This window comes from Nothobranchius furzeri, chromosome 14 (assembly GCF_043380555.1).
Source record: "Nothobranchius furzeri strain GRZ-AD chromosome 14, NfurGRZ-RIMD1, whole genome shotgun sequence".
Lineage (NCBI taxonomy): Eukaryota > Metazoa > Chordata > Actinopteri > Cyprinodontiformes > Nothobranchiidae > Nothobranchius > Nothobranchius furzeri.
In genome coordinates, this window is record NC_091754.1 from 43,300,242 (window position 1) to 43,321,685 (window position 21,444).

The following is a 21,444-nucleotide window of genomic DNA, read 5'->3' on the forward strand; positions in this document are numbered from 1 at the left end:
AAGATCTGCTCGGGTGCAAGATCGGCTCGGGGTCCGTCGACTGCTGGTGATGTCAAAGTAGTTGACTGGCTGAACATGAACCTTATGGAATTACGTAATCACGTTATGTTGTTATCATGTTACGTTGGTCCAGGCAAATTTTTCTGTTTGAAAGATGGACAACTTTTACAAAGAAATCCATCATTACCTCTTTGAAAATACACTTTTAGCATAGAGCTGCATGTATATTAGGGCTGAACGATTAACTGCATGTGCAATTAAATTGCGATGTGACAAAAGGAGATTTTCTAATCGCAAAGGCTGCAATTTGGCAGCGAGTGGTTAGCGCAATGCTAATATACGTAGAAAACCCCATAGGAATGCTAATGCTAATATCACCGATTACATTCTTACAAATTATGAATTAGAAACGTGCCAAATGATTACATTTGGAGTCTAATAGAAAGTAAAACCACCATCAATCAAATTAGTACAGACAGGTATTTTAGTAAAGCCAGAAAACTTTTAACTCCAGAGTTTTGGCTAGCAGTTATGAGCGTAACTGAACTACGCATGGACAAGACGTCAAAAACTGAACACAAAATACTTCAATAAACGGGACACACTTTTTTCCTGCAAATGCAATTTCACAGGTGTTGCTAATACCTATGATCCTTCAAGGGATGTGCTCAAAGAGTAGTTAAACATTATGAATACAATATAGTGTTTTATTTTACAAATACATTATAAACACAAACCTACGTTGTAAGACACATTATTTTAATAACGACACTGCTAAATTCTTTCCAACAGTATAGATGCGTAGTGTGTTTTGTCCGAGTGGGTTTGCCGTACTTTGACGTCATCGGCAGTCGAAGGACCCCGAGCCGATCTTGCACCCGAGCAGGTCCTGTTACTCGGTCCTGTACCGACACCGGCAGCGTTATATTTAAGCAGCGACAGCATCATCACGGAATGCTCTGGTATTTATGCGTTTACTTTATATACAGCTACCAAAACGCACATTTTGCGGAGTTTTAACACGCACGTCTGTAGGATAGGACAGCACTTTCACGAGACGTTTGAGTCCGACTTGCTAACTAGCTCGTCGGGCTATCAGGCGCCGGTGTAGCTCAACGCTAGCTGATCTAAAGCTGCCTGGCTTCTCTTCATCCAAGGCAGCAGTTTATATTTCTAGTTAGACTGCACAAATAGACAGTTGTGTGTTTAATTTTAGCCTGCTTTACTGTTCTTATCGCTGTGTTGATTGATCGCGGTTATCTAATGGTGGCCTTTCATCACAGTGGTGCGTGTGTAACAGATTAAAGTTGCTTATACTTGTAGAAATGAATGAGAGGAGAGCGAGATTGTTCTTCTTGCTCCGCAGTTCTAATCGTATTTCCCAAAGTTTGGTCGTTTAATGTAAAATAACCTTACAAAACAAATGTTATTATATGTACATGTACACACAGTAGTCCTAGAACCTTATAATTAACAATACATGTTTGTTTCCACCAGGATATCATGTTTGCAGCGATTTACCTGACTTCCCCTTCACATGATTTGAGTGTATTTGACTGATTTTACTTGGATCACCATCTCTGCTATTGGTGTTAATTTGAAGAATTTATATTTTTATAGGAAGAGATTAACTTCAAAATGTTGAGGAAACGGTTTGTTTTTAGAAAAGCTGGAGGTAGCGAACCCACTGAGCTCCAGAACCAGACAGTTTTGGTTCTGGTTTTACTGGGTAAAGTTAAAGTCCCATTAATTCATCACACACTGCTGAAATTCATCTCCACATGTGACCCATCCCTGTGGGGAGTGGGGAGCTGCAGCACTGGCTGTGCTCAGGAACTATTTGGTGGTTTAACCCCCAACCACTTAAAGCTGAGTGTCAAGCCGGGAGCCGTTGGGTCCCATTGTTAAAGTCTTTGGTATGACCCAACTGGGATTTGAACCCCGGTCTCCCAGTACCAGGGCGTACACTCTACCACCTTTTGGTACTTCTTTTAATCCTTCACAATAAGAGTCTTAGATATATTCACATACCTCAAACAGGGTTCCCACGCGTCCTGGAAAACCTGGAAAATGATAGTCCAATTTTCCAGTCAGGGAAAACACATGGAAAATGGGGGGAATTGCAAAATGTCCTGGAAATTTTTGAGTTGTCCTGGAAAATAATTTTCCATCCTTGTGGATAAACAAATGGATTAAACATTTTGGGCAATATTGGGCTGTAGCGCTTCTCCTTTAATTTCTCCATCTAGCTGGCACAGCGCCCCACATGACGCTTCCAACCAATCAGATTGCATAATCCCCTTCAGTTCCAGTTCCACTTCTGTTTTTCCAACTGTCTTTTTGGCTAGATTTACAGATTTTTCACCCCTAGATTTATTTCTCTAAAGAAGGGCCAAAAGTAGCGACTCGGTTCGCGAGTATTGCGTTATCGCAGTTTATAGAGCGAGAGGTTTTTCTCCTTCTCTCTGTTGAGTGACAAAGGAGCAGCGGAGAGCTTTTGTTTTTTTCACTCATGCGATGAGACGAGTGAACTTGAGGAGAGCTTCGGGATAGCAACGGAAAGCAGGTAGTCTACCGGACCCGCGCTTCACTCAGTAATTCATACTTGTTCTATCGTCCAACAGCAGAAACAAAAATAGGTGAATGATAAAAATGTCATGAATTTGATTCTATCAAAATACTAAGTATGTGCTCAGAGGACAGAGCCTCAGCTGTTCATACTGTTTTTAGCTAGCTACACAGACCGCAGCCAGGTGGCAGTGAGAACTGGACTGGCATGGTCATTGAACAAAGTTGTTAACGTAATTAAATTGAATTCAACACGGCTAAATTAATAACTAGAATGATTTTAAGTGGTAACTATATATTTATCATAGTAATGTTACGTACAGTCCAGACTAAAATGGTAGCGAACAACTACAAGTACTTATCTCTGAGGTAGAAAAAAATATTTTTCAGGTCCAATATGTCTGTGGTGTTAGCGGGAGATATTAGCCTAGTCATCTATCCTGAATCTTGTTTCTGGATGACTGGACTAACCTAAAATGACCAATACTGGAACAACAAAATGCAGTTTAACATCCAACTATGTGGAATAAGCAGTAAAGTGTAATGTGGTGTGTACAGTAAGTATAATACATAGAATATGAAAGATATGAAAGAGCTAAGGTTTGAAAAGTAGGCCTAATTTATTGTATAAACAGTAACAATCTTTCAAAATATGTCTTTGTGTCCTTTATAGGCAGGAGTGAGTGATGTCAGGAAGACGGTGCCAATTCAAAACTTTTCAAAACTGGCTTTTTGCTAGCCCCAAGACTCTCTGCCTGTGTGTTGGGGTTTACCCCAGTGGACGAGAGGGTAGCTTCCCTGTGCCTTCGGGTCGGGGAACGGGTCCTGACTGTAGTTTGCGCTTATGGGCTAAATACCAGTTCAGAGTACCCACCCTTTTTGGAATCCCTGGGACGAGTGCTAGATAGTGCTCCATCAGGGGACTCCATTGTCCTGCTGGGGGACTTCAATGCTCACCTGGGCAATGACAGCATGACCTGGAGGGGTGTGATTGGGAGGGACGGCCCGCCTGATCTGAACTCAAGTGGTGTTTCATTATTGGACTTCTGTGCAAGCCGCAGTTTGGCCATAACGAACACCATGTTCGAACATAAGGATGCCCATCGGTACACTTGGTACCAGGGCAGCCTAGGTCGCAAGTCGATGATAGACTTTGTAGTCTTATCATCTGACCTACGGCCGTATGTTTTGGATACCCGAGTGAAGAGAGGAGCGGAGCTGTCAACTGATCACCACCTGGTGGTGAGTTGGATCAGATGGCAGGGGAAGATGCTGCGTAGTCCTGGCAGACCCAAACGCATAGTGAGGGTCTGCTGGGAACGCCTGGCAGAAGACCCTGTCAAGACGGTCTTCAACTCCCACCTCCGGCAGAGCTTTGACCGTGTCCCGAGAGCAGTGGGGGACATTGACTCCGAGCGGGCCTTCTTCCACTCTGCGATTGTTGAGGCGGCTGTTGCTAGCTGTGGTCGCAAGGTGGCCGGTGCCAGTTGCGGTGGTAACCCCCGTACCCGCTGGTGGACACCAGAGGTTCGGGGAGCCGTCAGGCTGAAGAAGGAGGCCTACAAGGCGTGGCTGGTCTGTGGGTCTCCGGAGGCAGCAGATAGGTACCGGATATCCAAGCGGGGTGCAGCAGTGGCAGTTGCCAAGGCAAAATCTCGGGCGTGGGAGGAGTTTGGTGAGGCCATGGAGAAAGACTATCGATCGGCTCCAAAGAGGTTCTGGCAAACTGTCCGACGCCTCAGGAGAGGAAGACAGCAACTCGCTCACACTGTTTACAGTGGGAATGGGGAGCTGCTGACATCAACTGGGGCTATGGTCGGACGGTGGAAGGAATACTTTGAGGAGCTCCTCAATCCCACCTACGCGCATTCCGAGGAGGAACCAGAGCCAGGAGACATGGGGATGGACTGTCCAATCTTGGGGGCAGAAGTTGTTGAGGTAGTCAAACAACTACACAGCGGCAGAGCCCCAGGGGTGGATGAGATTCATCCTGGGTATCTCAAGGCAATGGATGTTGTAGGACTGTCATGGTTGACATGTCTCTGCAACATTGCGTGGTCATCGGGGGCAGTTCCTGTGGAGTGGCAGACTGGGGTGGTGGCCCCCATCTTTTAGAAGGGTGACCAGAGGGTGTGTTCCAACTATAGGGGGATCACACTCCTCAGCCTCCCTGGAAAAGTACTGGAGAGGAGGGTCCGATCGATAGTCGAATCTCAGATTGAGGAGGAGCAATGTGGTTTTCGTCCTGGCCGTGGAACTGTGGACCAGCTCTATACCCTTGCAAGGGTGATGGAGGGGCATGGGAGTTTGCCCAACCAATCCACATGTGTTTTGTGGATTTGGAGAAGGTTTATGACTGTGTCCCCAGGGGCACTCTGTGGGGGACGCTCCAGGAGTATGAGGTGGGTGGCTTTCTGTTAAGGACCATTCAGTCCCTTTACCAGAGGAGCGTGAGTTTGGTCCGCATAGCTGGTAGTAAGTTGGACCTGTTCCCGATGAGGGTTGGACTCCGCCAGGGCTGCCCTTTGTCACCGGTTCTGTTCATTACCTTTATGGACAGAATTTCTAGGCGCAGCCGTGGTGTGGAGTGTGTCGAGTTTGATGGCAGGAGAATCTTGTCTTTGCTTTTTGTGGATGATGTGGTCCTCCTAGCTTCATCCAGCTCTGACCTTCAGCTCTTGCTGGGTAGGTTCGCGGCCGAGTGTGAAACGGCTGGGATGAGGATCAGCACCTCCAAATCTGAGACCATGGTTCTCGACCGGCAAAGGGTGGCTTGCCAACTCCGGGTCGGGAGAGAGGTCCTACCTCAAGTGGAGGAGTTTAAGTATTTCAGGGTTTTGTTCACGAGTGAGGGTAGGAGGGATCGGGAGATCGACAGGCGGGTTGGTTCGGCGTCTGCAGTGCTGCGGACGTTGAGCCGATCTGTCGTGGTGAAGAGGGAGCTGAGCCAGAAAGCCAGGCTCTCGATTTACTGGTCAATCTACGTCCCAATCCTCACTTATGGTCATGAGCTTTGGGTAATGACCGAAAGAACGAGATTGCGGATACAAGCGGCCGAAATGAGTTTCCTCCATAGGGTGGCCGGGCTCAGCCTTAGAGATAGGGTGAGGAGCTCGGACATTCGGGAGGGACTCGGAGTAGAACCGCTGCTCCTCCAGATCGAAAGGAGTCAGTTGAGGTGGTTTGGGCATCTGGTCAGGATGCCCCCTGGACGCCTCCCTGGGGAGGTGTTTCGGGCATGTCCTGCCGGCAGGAGGCCCCCGGGTCGACCCAGGACACGTTGGAGAGGTTACATCTCCAATCTGGTCCGGGAACGCCTTGGGGTCCTGGTGGAGGTGGCTGGGGAGAGGGCGGTCTGGAGCTCCCTAGTTGGGATGCTGCCCCCGCGACCCAGACCCGGATAAGCGGAGGAAGACGACGACGATTTCATTCAGCACAGTGGATTAACCTGGTTCAGTTGCTGAGCAGAACAAAAACAGGACATGGAGATGACTTGATGATGCCACAATGTCACACCTCTGGTATGAACTAAAGTAGAGAATAACTTCTGTTTTAGTTGTGTTGCATTATAAGTAGAGGAAAGCAGGTGGGCTTGTGAAAGACAAAAATCTTTCCACAACTATATTGTCAAAATAACGGTGTGGGTAGGTACAATATCATAACTGTTTCTAAATATATCGGGATATCGGCAAACCGCAGTTATGATAACTTGACTTGTACACTGAAAAAGTCTTGAAAATGTCCTGGAAAAGTCCTGGAAAATTCTTTCAAGAAAAGAGTGGGAACCCTGCTCAAAATATCTAAAGTGGTCAATAGTTTATTACTGTACTTTTTTTTATTGGACAATTTAGAGCACACTAAGAACTCTTGATCAAAGTAATAATAACAACACTTGTAATACTAATACTACTAATACCCAAACAGAGGCACAGGGGGATTTGCTTGCTTCAGCTATTCTTGAATTATCCCCATTTTCTTTTTCTTGTGAAAAGCATTTAGACTTCACCCAACATCTCCAGCTAAAACTGGACATGCACTCCTGAACTAGACGTTAACATTTAGTGATTTGTTCCACCAATGGGTCCTGTGGCACAAATGGAGCTGCAACAGCTATTCCAAGCTCATATGTTGTAATCTCCTCAAAGTTCTCAACTTATTTAGCAGTAAAGGTAGTTTTAGGTGTTGTCTGTGATATGAGCTGATGTCAGATTGCCTGCTGTATCTGTAGAGTGGCCATGGATGACCTGACCAAGGCCCTCTCGGCCAGCTTTGCTGTGTCCAAGGAGCCCAACAGCACGGCCGCCCCCCACCCTCGGCTGGCTCAGTACAAGAGCAAGTACAGCGTGCTGGAGCAGAATGAGCGCAGGCGCCGCTTTCTCGACCTGCAGAAAAGGTAAAAACACAGTATTTCTATCAAATATTCTGCAGTAAGTGTCACAATCTGCCCCTGCCTCCCTGTATCTCTCCCCTGCCCTTGACTAGTCTTTATTGTTCTCACCTGCCCCGTGTTAATCCGCCCATGTGTTCCTGATTTTCCCCTGTGTATTTATTAGGGCTGCAGCTATCGAATATTTTTGTAATCGAGTACTCTATCGAATATTCTATCGATTGTTCGAGTACTCTAATAAATTACCCTTTTGCATTTGTAAACCATTATATCAAACAGCATGTTATAAAATATGAAAGACTTCTTAAAATGAGCAAGCAATTGCCAGTTATTCTTCAAGTTTTATTCAAAATTAGTTTTCAAAACTTCAGCACTTCGACTTTACTTCACAGTAAACAAATGCGAGCGGCTGCGGCCCAAACAGCACCAGAACCGCTCACGCCGCATGCGCAAACATGGCTCGCCAGCATTTCCCTATTAACACACGTCCATTTTAATTTCTACACTTTTTTTTCCTCACACTAACAAGGATTGTCTAGAAAGCATGTTTGCCTTGGTTATGTCAAATTATACTGATCACACAACATTTATTTACTTTATTTCGTTTTCCTCTCATAAATACCCGTGTCCTCCTGCAGCGATCCCGAGGGACAACGGACATCAACAAACAACTCAGTAAAAAGTCCGGCGTGTTGTAAAAACTGCTATTTTTAGCACATTTTAATACCGACGTGTTGCTACCAGACGTACGGTGTGAGATGAAACTAAGTGCTACAAACGAAAAAGTCGCACAGTGTCCGCAGAATGTACAGAAATACAGGCTAAAATGCATTATCTTGTAGAGGCTCAGAGTCCGCTTGCAGAAGAGACATTTACATGTGGATGTTTCCTGGTCAGGTTGCAGCATCGAGGAATATGGTTTGGTAGGCTAAATCCATTTAACAGTATTTACACTGGACTACGTTTTCCGCCTTACGACGTGAAAAATGGTCCCACACCTTTGACATTTTCTGTCTTTTTCGCTCTCCACCGGGGTCGACATTGTCCGCCATGGCTTAAGAGAAAGTTAAGTTACATTCGCCACTTGCGTGTGCATTCAGTGCTGTATGTATGTGCGTCACTTATTTCGGTCCGGGTGAAACATGACCCCGGGTGATTGCAAAACCATGAATTAATTAAACATGAATTAAATGAAGCCTCGAGGCAGAGAATTTCACTCGAGGATTTTTTGTACTCGAATTATTCGAGGTACTCGAGGAATCGTTTCAGCCCTAGTATTTATACCTCCCGCCTTGTATCAGTCTTTGTCGGATCATTGTTTGTTGTCAGCGTTGTTTTTGTTCTGTCGTTCCCGCTCTGCCATTAAAACTACTTTGATTTCATCCGTGCCTGCATTCCTGCCTCCTGATCTGCTCCACCACACATGGTCCACCGTCATCCACATCCGCAACGTGACAGTAAGCTTTTAGTTCTGAATGTCTTAACAGTAAACAATCTAAAATGTTTGTATGGCTCTGTTTTACTCTGCATATCACAGCAAAAGATTGAATTATGTCAATCATGCACGGCACTTGGCTGATGGGAACTGGACAGGGGCAGACAGTGATGAGGGAGAAGACCTGGACAAACAGGAGGATAGCCAACAAGGACAAGATAACGAAACAGAACTGGAGGGGATGGAGTTGGAGAGGAGGAAGCTGCCCAAACATTATGCAAACCAGGTCAGATGTGATTGCATACAGGACGTTATGTCTTACAGTTGTTGTCCTGACAAGCAGGGAGTGCCTGTGCCTCACAGTTCAGCTCATCAAGCTGCTCTTGTCCCACAGCTCATGCTGTCAGAGTGGTTGGTGGATGTTCCTGCAGAGCTCCACACTGACTGGCTAATGGTGGTCTGTCCTGTTGGGAAAAGATCCCTCATTGTTGCCTCTAAGGTAGGAACCTACCGAATGTGCAGTCTTATGTTGTTCTAATCATACCTTACATCACGTTTATAAGCAGCTTTCATTGGACCCCTGCAGCATTCTCATCTTCGTTGCTCTTGTCCCTTTCTTTGTTTCATCTCCTCTGCCTGATTTATTTCCTCACACAAAAGTTTAAAAAAAGATATATAAACTTTCCAGGAACTACTTGTTAGGATTAACAATAGGCCTTAACATTGTTGTATTCTTACCTCAGATTGATGCATTTATTAACTTTTTTTTAATCTTCCTTAGTGGTCCTCCTAGCTGCATCTGTGGCCATCTTTTCTTTTGTCTCAATGTTGTCTTTTACGTGGCCTCTAACACTGCATCTTTCTCCATTGTAATAACTTTGAAGTATAAAAATCAAATAAAAATGCTCCTTTTTGCTGCACTGGTATTAGAAATTATCTGAACAATTTTCATTGCTGAAGTTTGTTGTCCAACTCTCTGGGCTGCATCTTTGCTCTTGTTTGTGCTTCTTAATCTGTTGTCTCCATCTTCGCTTCTTACTCTGATTTCTGTCTCTGAATTATTCTATCTCAAACTGATGAATTTTCATTAACCCAACGTTTAACACAAACAGTTTCGTTGATGTGGCATCAAACACGATTGCAACTATGTAGATTATTGTATCTGTTTTGGAGCGGGGTTCTCCCACGCTCCGCTTGGTCCTCTGTCCTCTCTGTCTTCTGTCTCCTCTGCTTCATTTCTTTCCATTTGATTAAAGCTCGGTTGAAATGAAACTTCTCTTGCGGAGGGTCGTTTTACAAATGGTGCAGTTCATTTCACCATTATTAATTTCAAGCCAGGGATACAGTCTGAGCCAGTTAGCCTGAAACTTATCTTTAGGCTGCTCGCTAACGTTACTTTCAGTGATGCTACCTTTTTGAAAGTCCGGAGGATCTGTCTCATTCACAGCATCGCTGGAATCAGTGCCTCCTCCCTCGCTGCCTTCTGCGCTCGGGGTCTCTTGTAAAGTTTTTTTGGGAGCAGGCTCCCCATCGTTGTCAGATTTCCGTTTTAACCAGCGGTCCATGTCTGCTTGCAGGCGTTAAATCCGACAACCGAAGCACTGCTTTGCTGCTAGCAAGGGACTGAGCTCGTATTTTGATAAGTGGAGAAAAAAAATAATCCAGCGCGCCGCCACTCACCAAGATGAAGAACGGGTTCGATGGTGTGGGATTTTAATGGCTCCGATACAAACGTCCACATTCGCTGCAGGCTGTGCGGGACTTTCCCGCATTATAAAACTAGATTTACGTCTCGGCCCGGCCGCTCCGGTCATCACAGGATTGTCGGCTAGCAGTGCCTACACCACGCTCAGGACAATCCAGACTTTTCTCATGCATCGTTCCACAAATGTGGAATGACCTTCCTAACACTACCAGAACTGCGGCTTCCTTTTCTATTTTCAAGGAACTCCTGAAGACCCTGCTCTTCAGAGAGCATCTTCTTAACTAGCACCTTGTCTGCACCCGTCCCCCCTCTCTACTGTCCACTCCTTGTTCCCTCCTCTCCATGACTGATGTCAATGTTGTTGTTGTTACTATTGTTGTTAGCCTCAAGGGCAAAATGCCGATTATCACTTGTAAGTCGCTTTGGACAAAAGCGTCTGCTAAATACATAAACAAACATAGATTTGCGAGAAGCGACTATATAACGTGCAATACCCGCAATCCCGCAGTGAATTTCAGGCCCTGCGGTGGAAATCTCAATTTCTTGGCTTCAAAGTTGGCAAATTGCTGATTAAACTCTGCTTTAGAGGAGTATTTTCAGTTTGTTTGAGACTGAGGAGGAGGGTATCTCTGCAGACGCTGATTCTAGTAGCATGGATGCTAATGATTGTAAATATAAAGGAGGGGGCGCTTTGACTGACATGGTAACGCCGCAAAGTACTTTGGGATTATGTAGTCTTGGCGGAAAAAAGTTTTAATGTATTTTTGATCATGCGGGCCAAATAAAAATAGACCGCAGGCCAAATTTGGCCCGAAGGCCTGAGTTTGACACCTGTGAGTTAGGCAAATAAAATTAAAGATGTGGTTCACTGAAAAACCATTTTTATAATCTGATTTCTAGTAATCAATCACTCTGAGTTTTTCATGCAGGCTGAGCATGAAGATAGTCTCCTACACCCACCTCCTGCATTAGCTTCTGATAGAAAACAGGCGTGAAACTCTAGGATTAGCAAAGCCTGACAGATCTACGTCACACTGTTAGCATTCATGGACTCATCCATCTGGACTCACGACGGGGAAGTCTGTTGTTGGTTTAGTCATCACACAGCAAAACTCCTCCAGCCTTGTGGTATCTGTGGAGATTAAACATCAAAGCTGTAAGCCAGTGGTAGAATCGTGTTGCTTTTATTAATCCAAGGAGAGATGTCCAGATATCAGGAAGTAAGACTCTCAAACCTTCTCATCTGAAGCTCAGCTACAATATGAACAACATTTAGGTCCTTAACATGGCGCACTGGTGCATTTTCCCCAGAGGAAATACAAGGTGCTCATTCCTACTAGAGACTACTCGAGTGTTCCACACCTTTAAAGGTATTTTAAGAGTTTTAAACTATAACTTAAAACTTACAGAGATTACTTTGATTTTACAAATGAGTTTTTCTAAGCAGAATCTCTGAAAAGGGTCAATAGATATCTTCAGGGGTTCAAAACCTTTATAGAATGTAAAAATTTACTTTATCAATACTTTACATGTAACCTATGTTAATACAGATGTGAAAACAGTTCATGTAAAATAATGGTGAAACTGTGATTATTCTTCAGAATATAATTGTGATCGTTGAACCATACTCTCAAGTACCTACTGAAGAATGAATCATTACTTACTCAGTACTTGAACATTACCTACTACTTTTGTGTGGTAGGTAATCCGAATATGGTACATTATTGTAAAGTGTTAGTACTTTATCTGCCAGGGGCACCCTGGAGGCAGACACACCGCGGTTTTGAGAAGTCAAGTGGTCACACAGGACGCGCCGCGCCGTTGAGCGCATCTTGGAAAGTTGTGCGATCGTCACAACATCATGCGGGACTTGAGAACAGGAAACAGAAATTGACTCTCTTGATTTTACGCGATCAGACTTGGCGTCATGTGTTGAGAGACTAATTCATTAAAAATAGGTGAGTACTAGGGCTGGGCGATATGGCCTAAAATCAATATCACAACATATTGAGGGTTTCACCTCGATAACAATAATGGACGATAACTACACGTATGCGCAAAGACAAAAGTTGTCCACTAGATGGGGCTGTCACATGTATTAGTTGAGTCACATTTTTACGTGACTCAAGGTGGTGCTGCTTCTGAAAGGAACATGTACCTTGCCAACCCACACACATCTTTTCATTTTATTATCAGATTTATTGACATGGGAAAAATTACCTCAATAAGAGTCACAAATTTCAGTAATGATAAATTTTCGATTTATTGCCCAGCCCTAGCAAGCCATTCCGTTTGTAATGTCTGTGGTAAAGTACTCCACAATGCTGTAAACAGCCATGGTGCTTGAGACAGAAACAGCGCCTATCTTCAGCGCCTCGGCGCAGCGCTTCTGGGATGCAGCGCTCCCCGTGTAGCCACTCTCATTAACCATAATGGCTTCTATTTAAAATGTCGGTGTGATGCGGCGCACCTGGCTCCGGTGTACCCTAGTCTTGGAGAAGAGCTGCTGCACGTTAATTAAGAGCTCTGAAAGTTGTTTGTAAGGCTGCTAAAGATGTCTCCTCTTCTCCTTTGTTCCTCCCTGTGACGGCTTTCCTTTTTAAGGGCTCCACTGCAGCGTATACTAAGAGTGGCTATTGTGTGAACCGCTTCCCATCCCTGCTGCCTGGTGGGAACAGACACAACTCTGCCATGGGAAAAGGTGAGTGGGCCAGGCTTCTCTAGAGCAGAGAGCTGGACTTCGTAGGTAAATACAAGTAAGACTTACGCGCTTCGCCCCGCAGTGCTCCTCCGTGGGAGTGGGGGGGGGGGCATGTTTCGCTGCTGTTTCCCACCTGTATCAGCTGAGGGATCTCGTTTCGTCGTTCGTGTCAGCGAGCATGGTAGGGTTTGGGGGGGGGGGGCACGAAGCTTAGCCTGGCGGGTCGCCAGGCTGATAAAACGCTAGGGGAAACCCTGGGTTGGGTCTGTGTCCCTCACAGCATGCTGTGCAGTTCTAGAACCCAAGTTCTTTATTTTTGAGTAAACTTATCTGTTTGTAGCACGGCACTGCCGATCAGTGGGAGAACAAGAAGAGAGTGAGGTGTGTGTGTGTCCTCTGTAGGGCTGCAACAACGAATCGATAAATTCGATGAAAATCGATTACTAAAAGCGTTGGCAACGAATTGCGTCATCGATTCGTTGTGTCGCACAACTCTTCCAAAAGCCCCCCCCCCCCCCCCCCCCGCCTGCCGTTGCGCGCAGACCAGAGCAAGTCAGATCAGCGCGAGGGAGAGCCGCAGATCAGCGCGAGGGAGAGCCGCAGATCAGCGCGAGGGAGAGCCGGTAGCGGCAGATCAGCGCGAGGGAGAGCCGGCAGACTTGCGCTGCTGCGAACCGGTTCCGCATTGTTGCACAGCGATCCAGGCAGCTGCTTCCAGCGCACGGTCCATTCTCAAAGTGGCGCAACCAAAAAACTATAATTAGCACACGATCGTTCATGTCCGCACATGTTCTCTATTTTCTGTCTTATTTGTGCCTGAAGCTCGTTACTGCGGAGCTCATCACCTGTGCTGTGGTGATGTCACCTCACGCAGCATCGAAAACGCGCTCTGCGCTTTTCGGTCAGGAGATCCCTTTGATCTGCTCAAAAGTAACTGATGAGGTGAAAAGGTAAGAATCCAGGCAACAGATTTTCTGGAGAATTAAGAGGAGATGCAGGAAGATGAGAGACAGACAGGACAGGAAAATAGTTCAATAAAAACAAGAAAACAAAACAAAGTGTTGAAAAGTAAAATGTAGGTAGATTTATCACCACTACACGTTTTTACCTATAAAAAACAATAAGTTATACACATGTCATATTTACACATCTGATACAATTCAGATCACCTTAAAAACTCAGTCACACACCCAGGGCCGTTTCAAGACATTTTGGGGGCCAAGGCAAAATGCCCCCCCCCCCCCCCCCAATAACTGGGCTCCCCAGAAGCCTCTGTGTAATTCATGCCCTCTCCAGTAGTGTTAGTTATATGGTGTTTATAAAAGCCCCTCAGACATTACTGACATGTTCTAATATTATCAGATGAAAAACTAAATTATCAGACATGCTGTCTCATCTGCTTCTTTTATAAACTTGCAAAAAGTAACAAAACCATTTGAAAGCCACTATTTGTGGATTCTCTGAAAGTTTCCATGGAGTGTGTGACAACTTATTTTTTCATTGATCCTATCGTCTAATCTCACAGCTGAAACAAGCATCCTTAATAATCTGTGCACAGGAAGCTTACCGATGCTGTAGTAAAACAAAAGGTATAATAATTTATTATTAATAAAACCTTGTTGCAGCACTAAAGCAGAAAAATTAGATTTTGCATTAAATATGCAAAATATTTACATATGAATTGTTTTAGAGCCCTTTAATTGGCAGAATCTGATATTAATTTAGTTCTTACAAAAAATGGGTCCCAACATGGTTTGTGTGGCGTTGCCATAGTGTGACGTCATAGGCACAGATCCCCTGTCCTCTTGTTTGGAAATGGAAATATGGTCACCCTACATTAAACAAACTGTCCACCCGGGCTTTTGCACTGCACAGAGACGCTTCGCTGCCTATGACTGAACGTCAGTTGAGAGTCAGTCTCATGCAGACTAACCAATGAAGAGAGGGCCTCAAGTTAAGACCCTCTCCTCATTGGTCAGTCCACACGAGGTGGGTCAAAGGTTACTCTGGGCGGGTTACGTGTTGTCAGGCATTCAAGTATTGAGTATATTTACTGCATATTACAGTAAAATATTCTGTATGTGACCATATTATGGTGATCCTTGGGTCGTGATGATGGAGCCCTTGAATATTGTTGCCCAGGGTACAACAAAGTGTTAATCTGGCCCTGGTTCCGCCGTCACATTCCCGCAGAAACTGGTTGATCACACCGGGGCCAGACTACTAGCGTGTGGTTTTACAACCACAATGTCCTCAGAAGCAAAAACGCTTTTAAAAGGTAGGGAGGAGTCCTAACTGATGCTGCAGGCGTATTGTGTGAGAGTGCAGTTATATACTGGTTAATATATTTTTGGGTTCAGTTGCTTTCATGTGGCCTAATGTGAGTCTATTTGGGATCATTGGAATGATCAGCAGCATTTCTTGATGTGACTTTATGGCAGTTGCCCAGGGCATCATCGCAAGGAGGATGGCATTCATTTACTTTTGTTTTATTTGGTATTTTTTCAGTCATTTTTGGAAATAGTGATCAATTTTGATTAATTCACAGCCTATGTTTAATTACATTTAAAATAAATGTCAACAGATGAGATCAAACAAAACAGATGAGAATTGCCCTTAAGCTGTTTAACTTGGACCAAGCATTTTAGGTCACAGATAGATGTAGCTTAGGGTCTCTGTCTATACACCTTATAAGACAATTTAGGTGATGGCATGTTGTTTTTCTGCTATTGAACTGTTTTCTAATAATGTTGTGTTAAATAAAGTGAAGGAAGGAGAGAAATAACGTTTCCCTAGCAGTTTTTAAAAATTTCCCCATGTAATCCGATTAATCGATTAATCGTGTCGAGACCCCATCCGATTAATCGATTATCCAAATAATCGTTTGTTGCAGCCCTAGTCCTCTGCATCACAGCTCTCACCTCGGCGAACAGACAGCTGCACAGGGAAGAAAGCAGTGTGTGTGTGTGTGGCACAAGATTATGAGGACACACACAGCAAATTAATAAAATAATGTGGTTGAGGGTCTCCAAAAGCAACACAGCTCATGCCCACCTTTGTTTACTTAATTAAACCCGTTGAAGACCGAACTCGCGCCATCCAGCCCCACCAAACCCGACCGTGCCGACGCGACTAGACTCGTCAAACCTGGACCAGAACCTTCTACATTAACAGCAAAACCCATAACAGACAGTTGGTAAAATGTGAAGCCTTTAGTAGATCAGTGAAAGTCCAAAGAAGGAAACTTTCTTCTGTCATGTATTGTCAGTAAGGAGTACTACAGGTTTATAAACAGTAGGCTATGTTTATGTTGGTCACCCATCAAATAAAACATTTTATAATTAGAGCAGATTAAAGGTGCAGGAAGTGGAAACATTATTTGGAATTAACATTTCCAGGTTGGAAACTAGAAAGGGAACCAATCTGTACAAAACGACAATAAATGAAAAGGGTAAAACAGGAAGAAAGAGTAAATAAGATTCAGCTGTAGTGTTAGGGATGGGTTACATCTGTAACAAACGATCAACAAGTTTCTAATTAAATATGAAATATCAACATGATTGGTCGTTAAATGTTTAATCATACGATTATAGTTTATTTTACTTGTTCAGGGACCATGAACACACTTCACATTAGTTCAGACAGAGTCAGGTATAGTTTATAAAATTAATTTATTTCTGTTTCCCTAAACTAATGATTGTACATGGTAAGATATGAATGAAATGATGGAATGGAGCTAGATGTTTTAGCAAAACCTTTCTTAAGTATCTGAGTTTGTGGAGTCTGGGTTGTAAAATAAGTTTGGCTCCAGCTCGTGACGTAGCATGTCGCTGGAGCAAGACTGAAACCTTGCATCGTACAAAGTGCCACCCGATCCTTATTGTGTGAAGGCCCCAAAATGCAGTGTGGTCCCGGCTTTAGGCTCCCCATATAAATGCGGGCTATGAACCTGTGTTAGCATTTTCTGTGCTAGAATTAGCACTTTGGATCTGGCTCCATTATGACCAGTTGTTTTCTCGTCTTTTCTGTACAAATCAGTTATTGTTTCCACAACCTGAATCAGATGTTTTCACCCTTGCATGCAGACTACACCATTCTGGATTGCATCTTCAGTGAGGTGGACAGAACCTACTACATTCTGGATGTCATGTGCTGGAGAGGCCACCCAGTCTACGACTGCCCTGTAAGACCAGTCAGATGTTCAAGTCCAGAGGAGCACAAACCACTAACCCGCCATGTTTTTCATTTACGGTGTTGGTTTCCCCACCAATAGACGGAGTTCCGGTTTTACTGGCTCCAGTCCAAGGTGCAGGAGACAGATGGCCTGTCTGAGGTCGCCAAGCGTAACCCTGTGAGTATCTGCTCCACAACTCCAGATGTCATTTTAGACATTTCACTACCAAAAGAAAGGGCAGATTCACTTCTTCTATCAGGAAGAATCAGCATGTTTGGAGAATATTGTGACTGACTGTCAAAAGCATCACTGAGATCTAACAAGACTAGAACAGACACAAGAATCTTATCTGAGGCCATGAGAATATCATTTGTAACTTGGACTGATGCAGTTTGAATGCTGTGATACTCTCTACAACCTGACTGAAAGTCCTGGAACAGATCTTTAGTGTTAAAATACATCACATTGCTGAAATTAGACCGTTGGGTTCAAACAAAATAACAAACCAGGCCAAACATGTCATGCCATTTCATTTCTTTAAATATTGATCTTATTTCATTGATAATTTGTTTGTTTTACTACTAGCTTTAAAAACTAATCATTAAAATATAATTGAAAATCCTGTTAAAAAGCACTAGAATGCAGGAAATGACATCTACTTACTAAGATCGGGATGCCCCCGACCCCCCTAGAGTACTTTATTACTTCTCATCTTTTTTTACCTCAGAGAAATCTCAACACCCACACTTTTAAACACTGTACATGAATGCGTTATTCCACATTTTTCAGAAACAACAATACTGACCTTAAAACCAATCAAAACCATAATAATTTTCTGTCAGATCCCTGCCTAATGGTCACCCACTTTCCCAGTTGCTGGTTAATATTCTGCATCTGTGACTCAACAAACAGCACAAAGCAACAGGATGCTCCCTCCAAGTTTCATGGATTTAGAGGAAACACAAGAAGCCTTTCTCTGAGGCAGAAACAATAAAATAATGTACGACTGAAGTGATGGAAGTGGAGGAAATGAGAGCTAAAATTAAACAGATTGCTCTCTCAGACTCAACAGCAGCAAGAACACCAAATACTGGCTGGTGTCAAGTCAAGTCAACTTTATTTATATAGCACTTTACAACAGCATGAAAGCCGACCAAAGTGCTTAACAAGCCAAAACAAAAACAGCAGTTTCCTATAATGCTGAAAATTAGTTAAAGGTTCATTATAAAAGAAATGACAACATGACATAAAACAAATAATTCTAACTGACTTAAAAGTTGCTAATAACAGATGCATTCTCACTCTGAATTAAAGGCAACCGAGAACCGATCAGTCTTTAGAAGAGATTCGTATATTTTTCACAAGGAAATAACATCACATGTTAAAAAGCTCCAAAAACTGGATTTTCTATGATATTGCCCCTCTAAAATTGCCACATTTTCCTGTCAAGTTTAAATCACAACGTTTGCTTTAAAATGACTGATGCAGTTTTTAGACCCCGCTTTGTGCATAAGCATGCTCTATAAATGAGGCTCCTGCTCCTTAGCAGCTCCTAAACCAGCAGCTCAGATAATTGATTCTTTTCATAATGTCTCTTATCACCTATATGCAGATGATATTCAGCTGTACTGCTCCTTTACTGTCTGAATTACTAGAGTGTCTATCAGCTATCATCAGCTGGCTAGAAGATAACTTTCTTCAGTGAAACTCTGAAAAGACTGAATGTCTGATCATTGCCCCTGAGAGCACGGTTCCCCTGATTAGTCTAAAACCTGGTCATTTATCCTCTGCTTTCAAGACAAACTTAAGGAATTTGGGTGTTTTTGACCAATCAATGTCTCTTGAAGGTCACTCAAAAACGTTGGTCCGAAACTGTTTTTATCACTTAAGAAATGTCTCCAAACTGCGAAGGTTGGTGTCAAAACATGAACTTGAAATGGTTCTCCATGCCTTTATCTCCTCCCGTCTAGATTACTGTAACACACTCTTCACATGTTTTAACAAAAAAGCCCTTGAACGCCTTCAGTTGGTCCAGAACTGTGCAGCGAGGCTCCTAACTGGAGCTAACAGAAGAGCACACCTCACACCTATTCTGATGTCTCTGCACTGGTTACCCGTTAACTTTAGAGTTCATTTTAGAGTCCTGACTAGAACCTTCAGGGCTCTACATGGTCAAGCTCCTCCCTATATTACTGAACTGTTAAAGCCTTATGCTCCAACCCTAGCCCTCAGGTCCACACACCAGAACCTTCTAGAAGTTCCAAAGACCAGATATAAAAGTCAAGCTGATCGCTCTTCCCAGACTGTTGCACCCCGGCTTTGGAACGATCTTCCTTTATCCTTACGCAGCATTGACAGTCTGGACACTTAAAAAAACAGCTGAAGACCCTTTTATTTAAAGCTGCTTTTACATAAATCTTTTTTCTGATGTTAATCTATTTATGTTTTGAGATCATTATGATTTTATGACTGTTTTATTTTGTTTTGATCTATGTGAAGCACTTTATGATTCTATGTCTGTGATAAGTGCTATAGAAATAACATTTACTTACTTACTCAGGGTTTTTCCTGGCTCAAACTGAGGCAGAGGTGGTACCATCCTGACCGTGCACCAGCACATGCGTACTCTGTGCATTTAACTGCCTCACTTTTTTAAAGGCCAAATATGTTTTCGTTAAGTGTTCTAATCTAAGCTTCTGTTGATTAATAGAATATTCCATTTGACAACGTTTCAAGTGAAACAAAACTGGTTTGCTGCTAAAAAATATGAAATAAAACAACAAAATTATCAGGCTGAAATAACACTCTTATTATGAAAGGCTCAATAATATGCATTAAATTGGTGTTTAGTTCCTTTTTCCCATCTGATGTTTATAGTTAAAAATATATTTTACATTTCAGTAACATGACAGGTTTGTATCAATAACACTCATCTTAGTCAAAATAACACATAAATATATGCAGTAAAATATAATGCATGTCATTAACATGAAATTTGTGTTGGAAATGGTAACATTTAATTTCTGCTGCTAACAATGTAATGGTGGCATGTCTGTTACGTACGGGAAGGCAATAATCCAGTTTAAATTATGTTCAAAGATGGAACCATTTGTGAATTATGTACTACAATGGCTTTCCATACATCCTGCTCCTGTGTGTGTAGCAGTAATGTGACTCGTATCTGCAGTGGTTCTGATCCGTAGCACTGCAGGATGCAGAATAAACAGGATGGTGGGGACTTTTCATCCGCTTGTAGAGTTTAGTCTTTCTTAGTTCACCACTTGATTGTGAGACTGCTACCCGTTAGCTAACCTTTAGCGTTAGCTAATCTGCATGTAGCTGCACTTTTGATCCCAAACTTTGGACCGGTTCTGCCTTTGCTGGTTCCTTTATTTTCCTCCACTGCATCCAGATGACCACACTGTGCACCAGTAAAAAGCATTTTTCTTACACGTAACTTACTTTTGTTCAATAAAGTTCTGGGGAAAATAGTAATTCAAAGATGTTGCACCAGTGCTACGTTTAAAAATAGACAGACACGCACAGACAGTTTGTTTTTGTTGCACTGTACAGCCCTGCTCTGATATGGAAGAGCCTGGGGGAAAATCAGGACGTCAATAGCACCAACCGTAGATATGTAACTAGTGAGAAAAGCTGTTTTTGATCTTTTTCTGCAGCGGTTTTACTGCTTTTCGGTGCACCGCTGCTGATACAGTGCCTTTGTAGTGGCGCAACGCTGCAACTGCAGTTCATAGCTGGGGGCAGAGTGAAATCAGGCAGGGGCAGCAGAAAATTAGCTGGAGGCAGCCGCCACACAAATTTGAATGCAGGAAAAACCCTGTTAATTACTTTACTCACATCTGGAGGCTTTAACACACATTTGTTTTCTCTGGTCCAACAGTTCCGGTTTGTGAGTCTTCAGAGTTTAGACTGCTCCTGTGCATCTATCCAGAAGGCCCTGGCAGCAGAGTACAGCTTCAGCGTAAGGGCCTGCTCTTCTCTGACCATTTATTATATAAATCATGTAATGCAAAATGATAATCTGTTTGCAGGTCGATGGGCTTCTCTTCTACCACCGGCAGACCCACTACACCCCTGGCAGCACCCCTCTGGTGGGCTGGCTCCGCCCCTACATGGTCTCAGACATTCTGGGTATGGAGGTTCCTGTGGGAACTCTCACCACTAAACCTGAGTACGCCGGGCAGCAGTTGCAGGAGATCCTGGAACACAAACAACCATCGGCCGAGGTCCGGCCTGCCAACCGCAGTGGAGGCTATGAGCTGGAGCATCTGTCCACTCCGAGCCAGAACACCCAGGACACTTTAAGTTTCTTGAACCACAAGCCAATCCAAGAGGCAAACATGGAAACCTGACAGTGAGAAGAGCCACCCTTCCAGCTGATGGATTTTTACAGTTTCTTGTTGCTTCTCAAGTGTTTTAAAAGTCAGTTTCTTATTAAAGGTTTTTTTCTGTG

At 43.6% G+C, this 21,444-nt stretch overlaps 2 protein-coding genes across 3 annotated transcripts; both read left to right on the forward strand.

The window, feature by feature from the left end:
* Positions 1–829: 829 nt before the first annotated feature.
* snupn (snurportin 1) lies at positions 830–21,444 on the forward strand. Of its 2 annotated transcripts, none has more exons than XM_015975411.3 (9): positions 830–962; positions 6,797–6,961; positions 8,493–8,676; positions 8,785–8,889; positions 12,700–12,796; positions 16,882–16,979; positions 17,070–17,147; positions 20,872–20,952; positions 21,023–21,444. In XM_015975411.3, the coding sequence occupies exons 2-9, from the start codon at positions 6,804–6,806 to the stop codon at positions 21,341–21,343; spliced, it is 1,122 nt and encodes a 373-aa protein (XP_015830897.1). In that variant the 5' UTR covers positions 830–962; positions 6,797–6,803; the 3' UTR covers positions 21,344–21,444. The 2 variants fall into 2 exon arrangements, with proteins under 2 accessions (XP_015830897.1, XP_015830898.1); XM_015975412.3 differs by lacking the exon at positions 830–962 and adding an exon at positions 5,428–6,089.
* On the forward strand, positions 976–4,693 carry LOC129154329 (uncharacterized). Its single transcript, XM_054734145.2, has 2 exons — positions 976–2,566; positions 3,242–4,693. Exon 2 carries the CDS (start codon positions 3,541–3,543, stop codon positions 4,681–4,683), a length of 1,143 nt encoding a protein of 380 aa, XP_054590120.1. The 5' UTR covers positions 976–2,566; positions 3,242–3,540; the 3' UTR covers positions 4,684–4,693.

What these genes read in the sequence shown, in the direction of transcription:
- LOC129154329 (XM_054734145.2), top strand. Translation starts at nt 3,541, where the DNA reads ATGACCTGGAGGGGTGTGATTGGGAGGGACGGCCCGCCTGATCTGAAC.
- snupn (XM_015975411.3), top strand. Translation starts at nt 6,804, where the DNA reads ATGGATGACCTGACCAAGGCCCTCTCGGCCAGCTTTGCTGTGTCCAAG. An exon ending in TTTCTCGACCTGCAGAAAAG is followed by an intron (nt 6,962 to 8,492) that starts GTAAAAACACAG and finishes TGCATATCACAG; the next exon opens with CAAAAGATTGAATTATGTCA. An exon ending in CAACTCTGCCATGGGAAAAG is followed by an intron (nt 12,797 to 16,881) that starts GTGAGTGGGCCA and finishes CCTTGCATGCAG; the next exon opens with ACTACACCATTCTGGATTGC.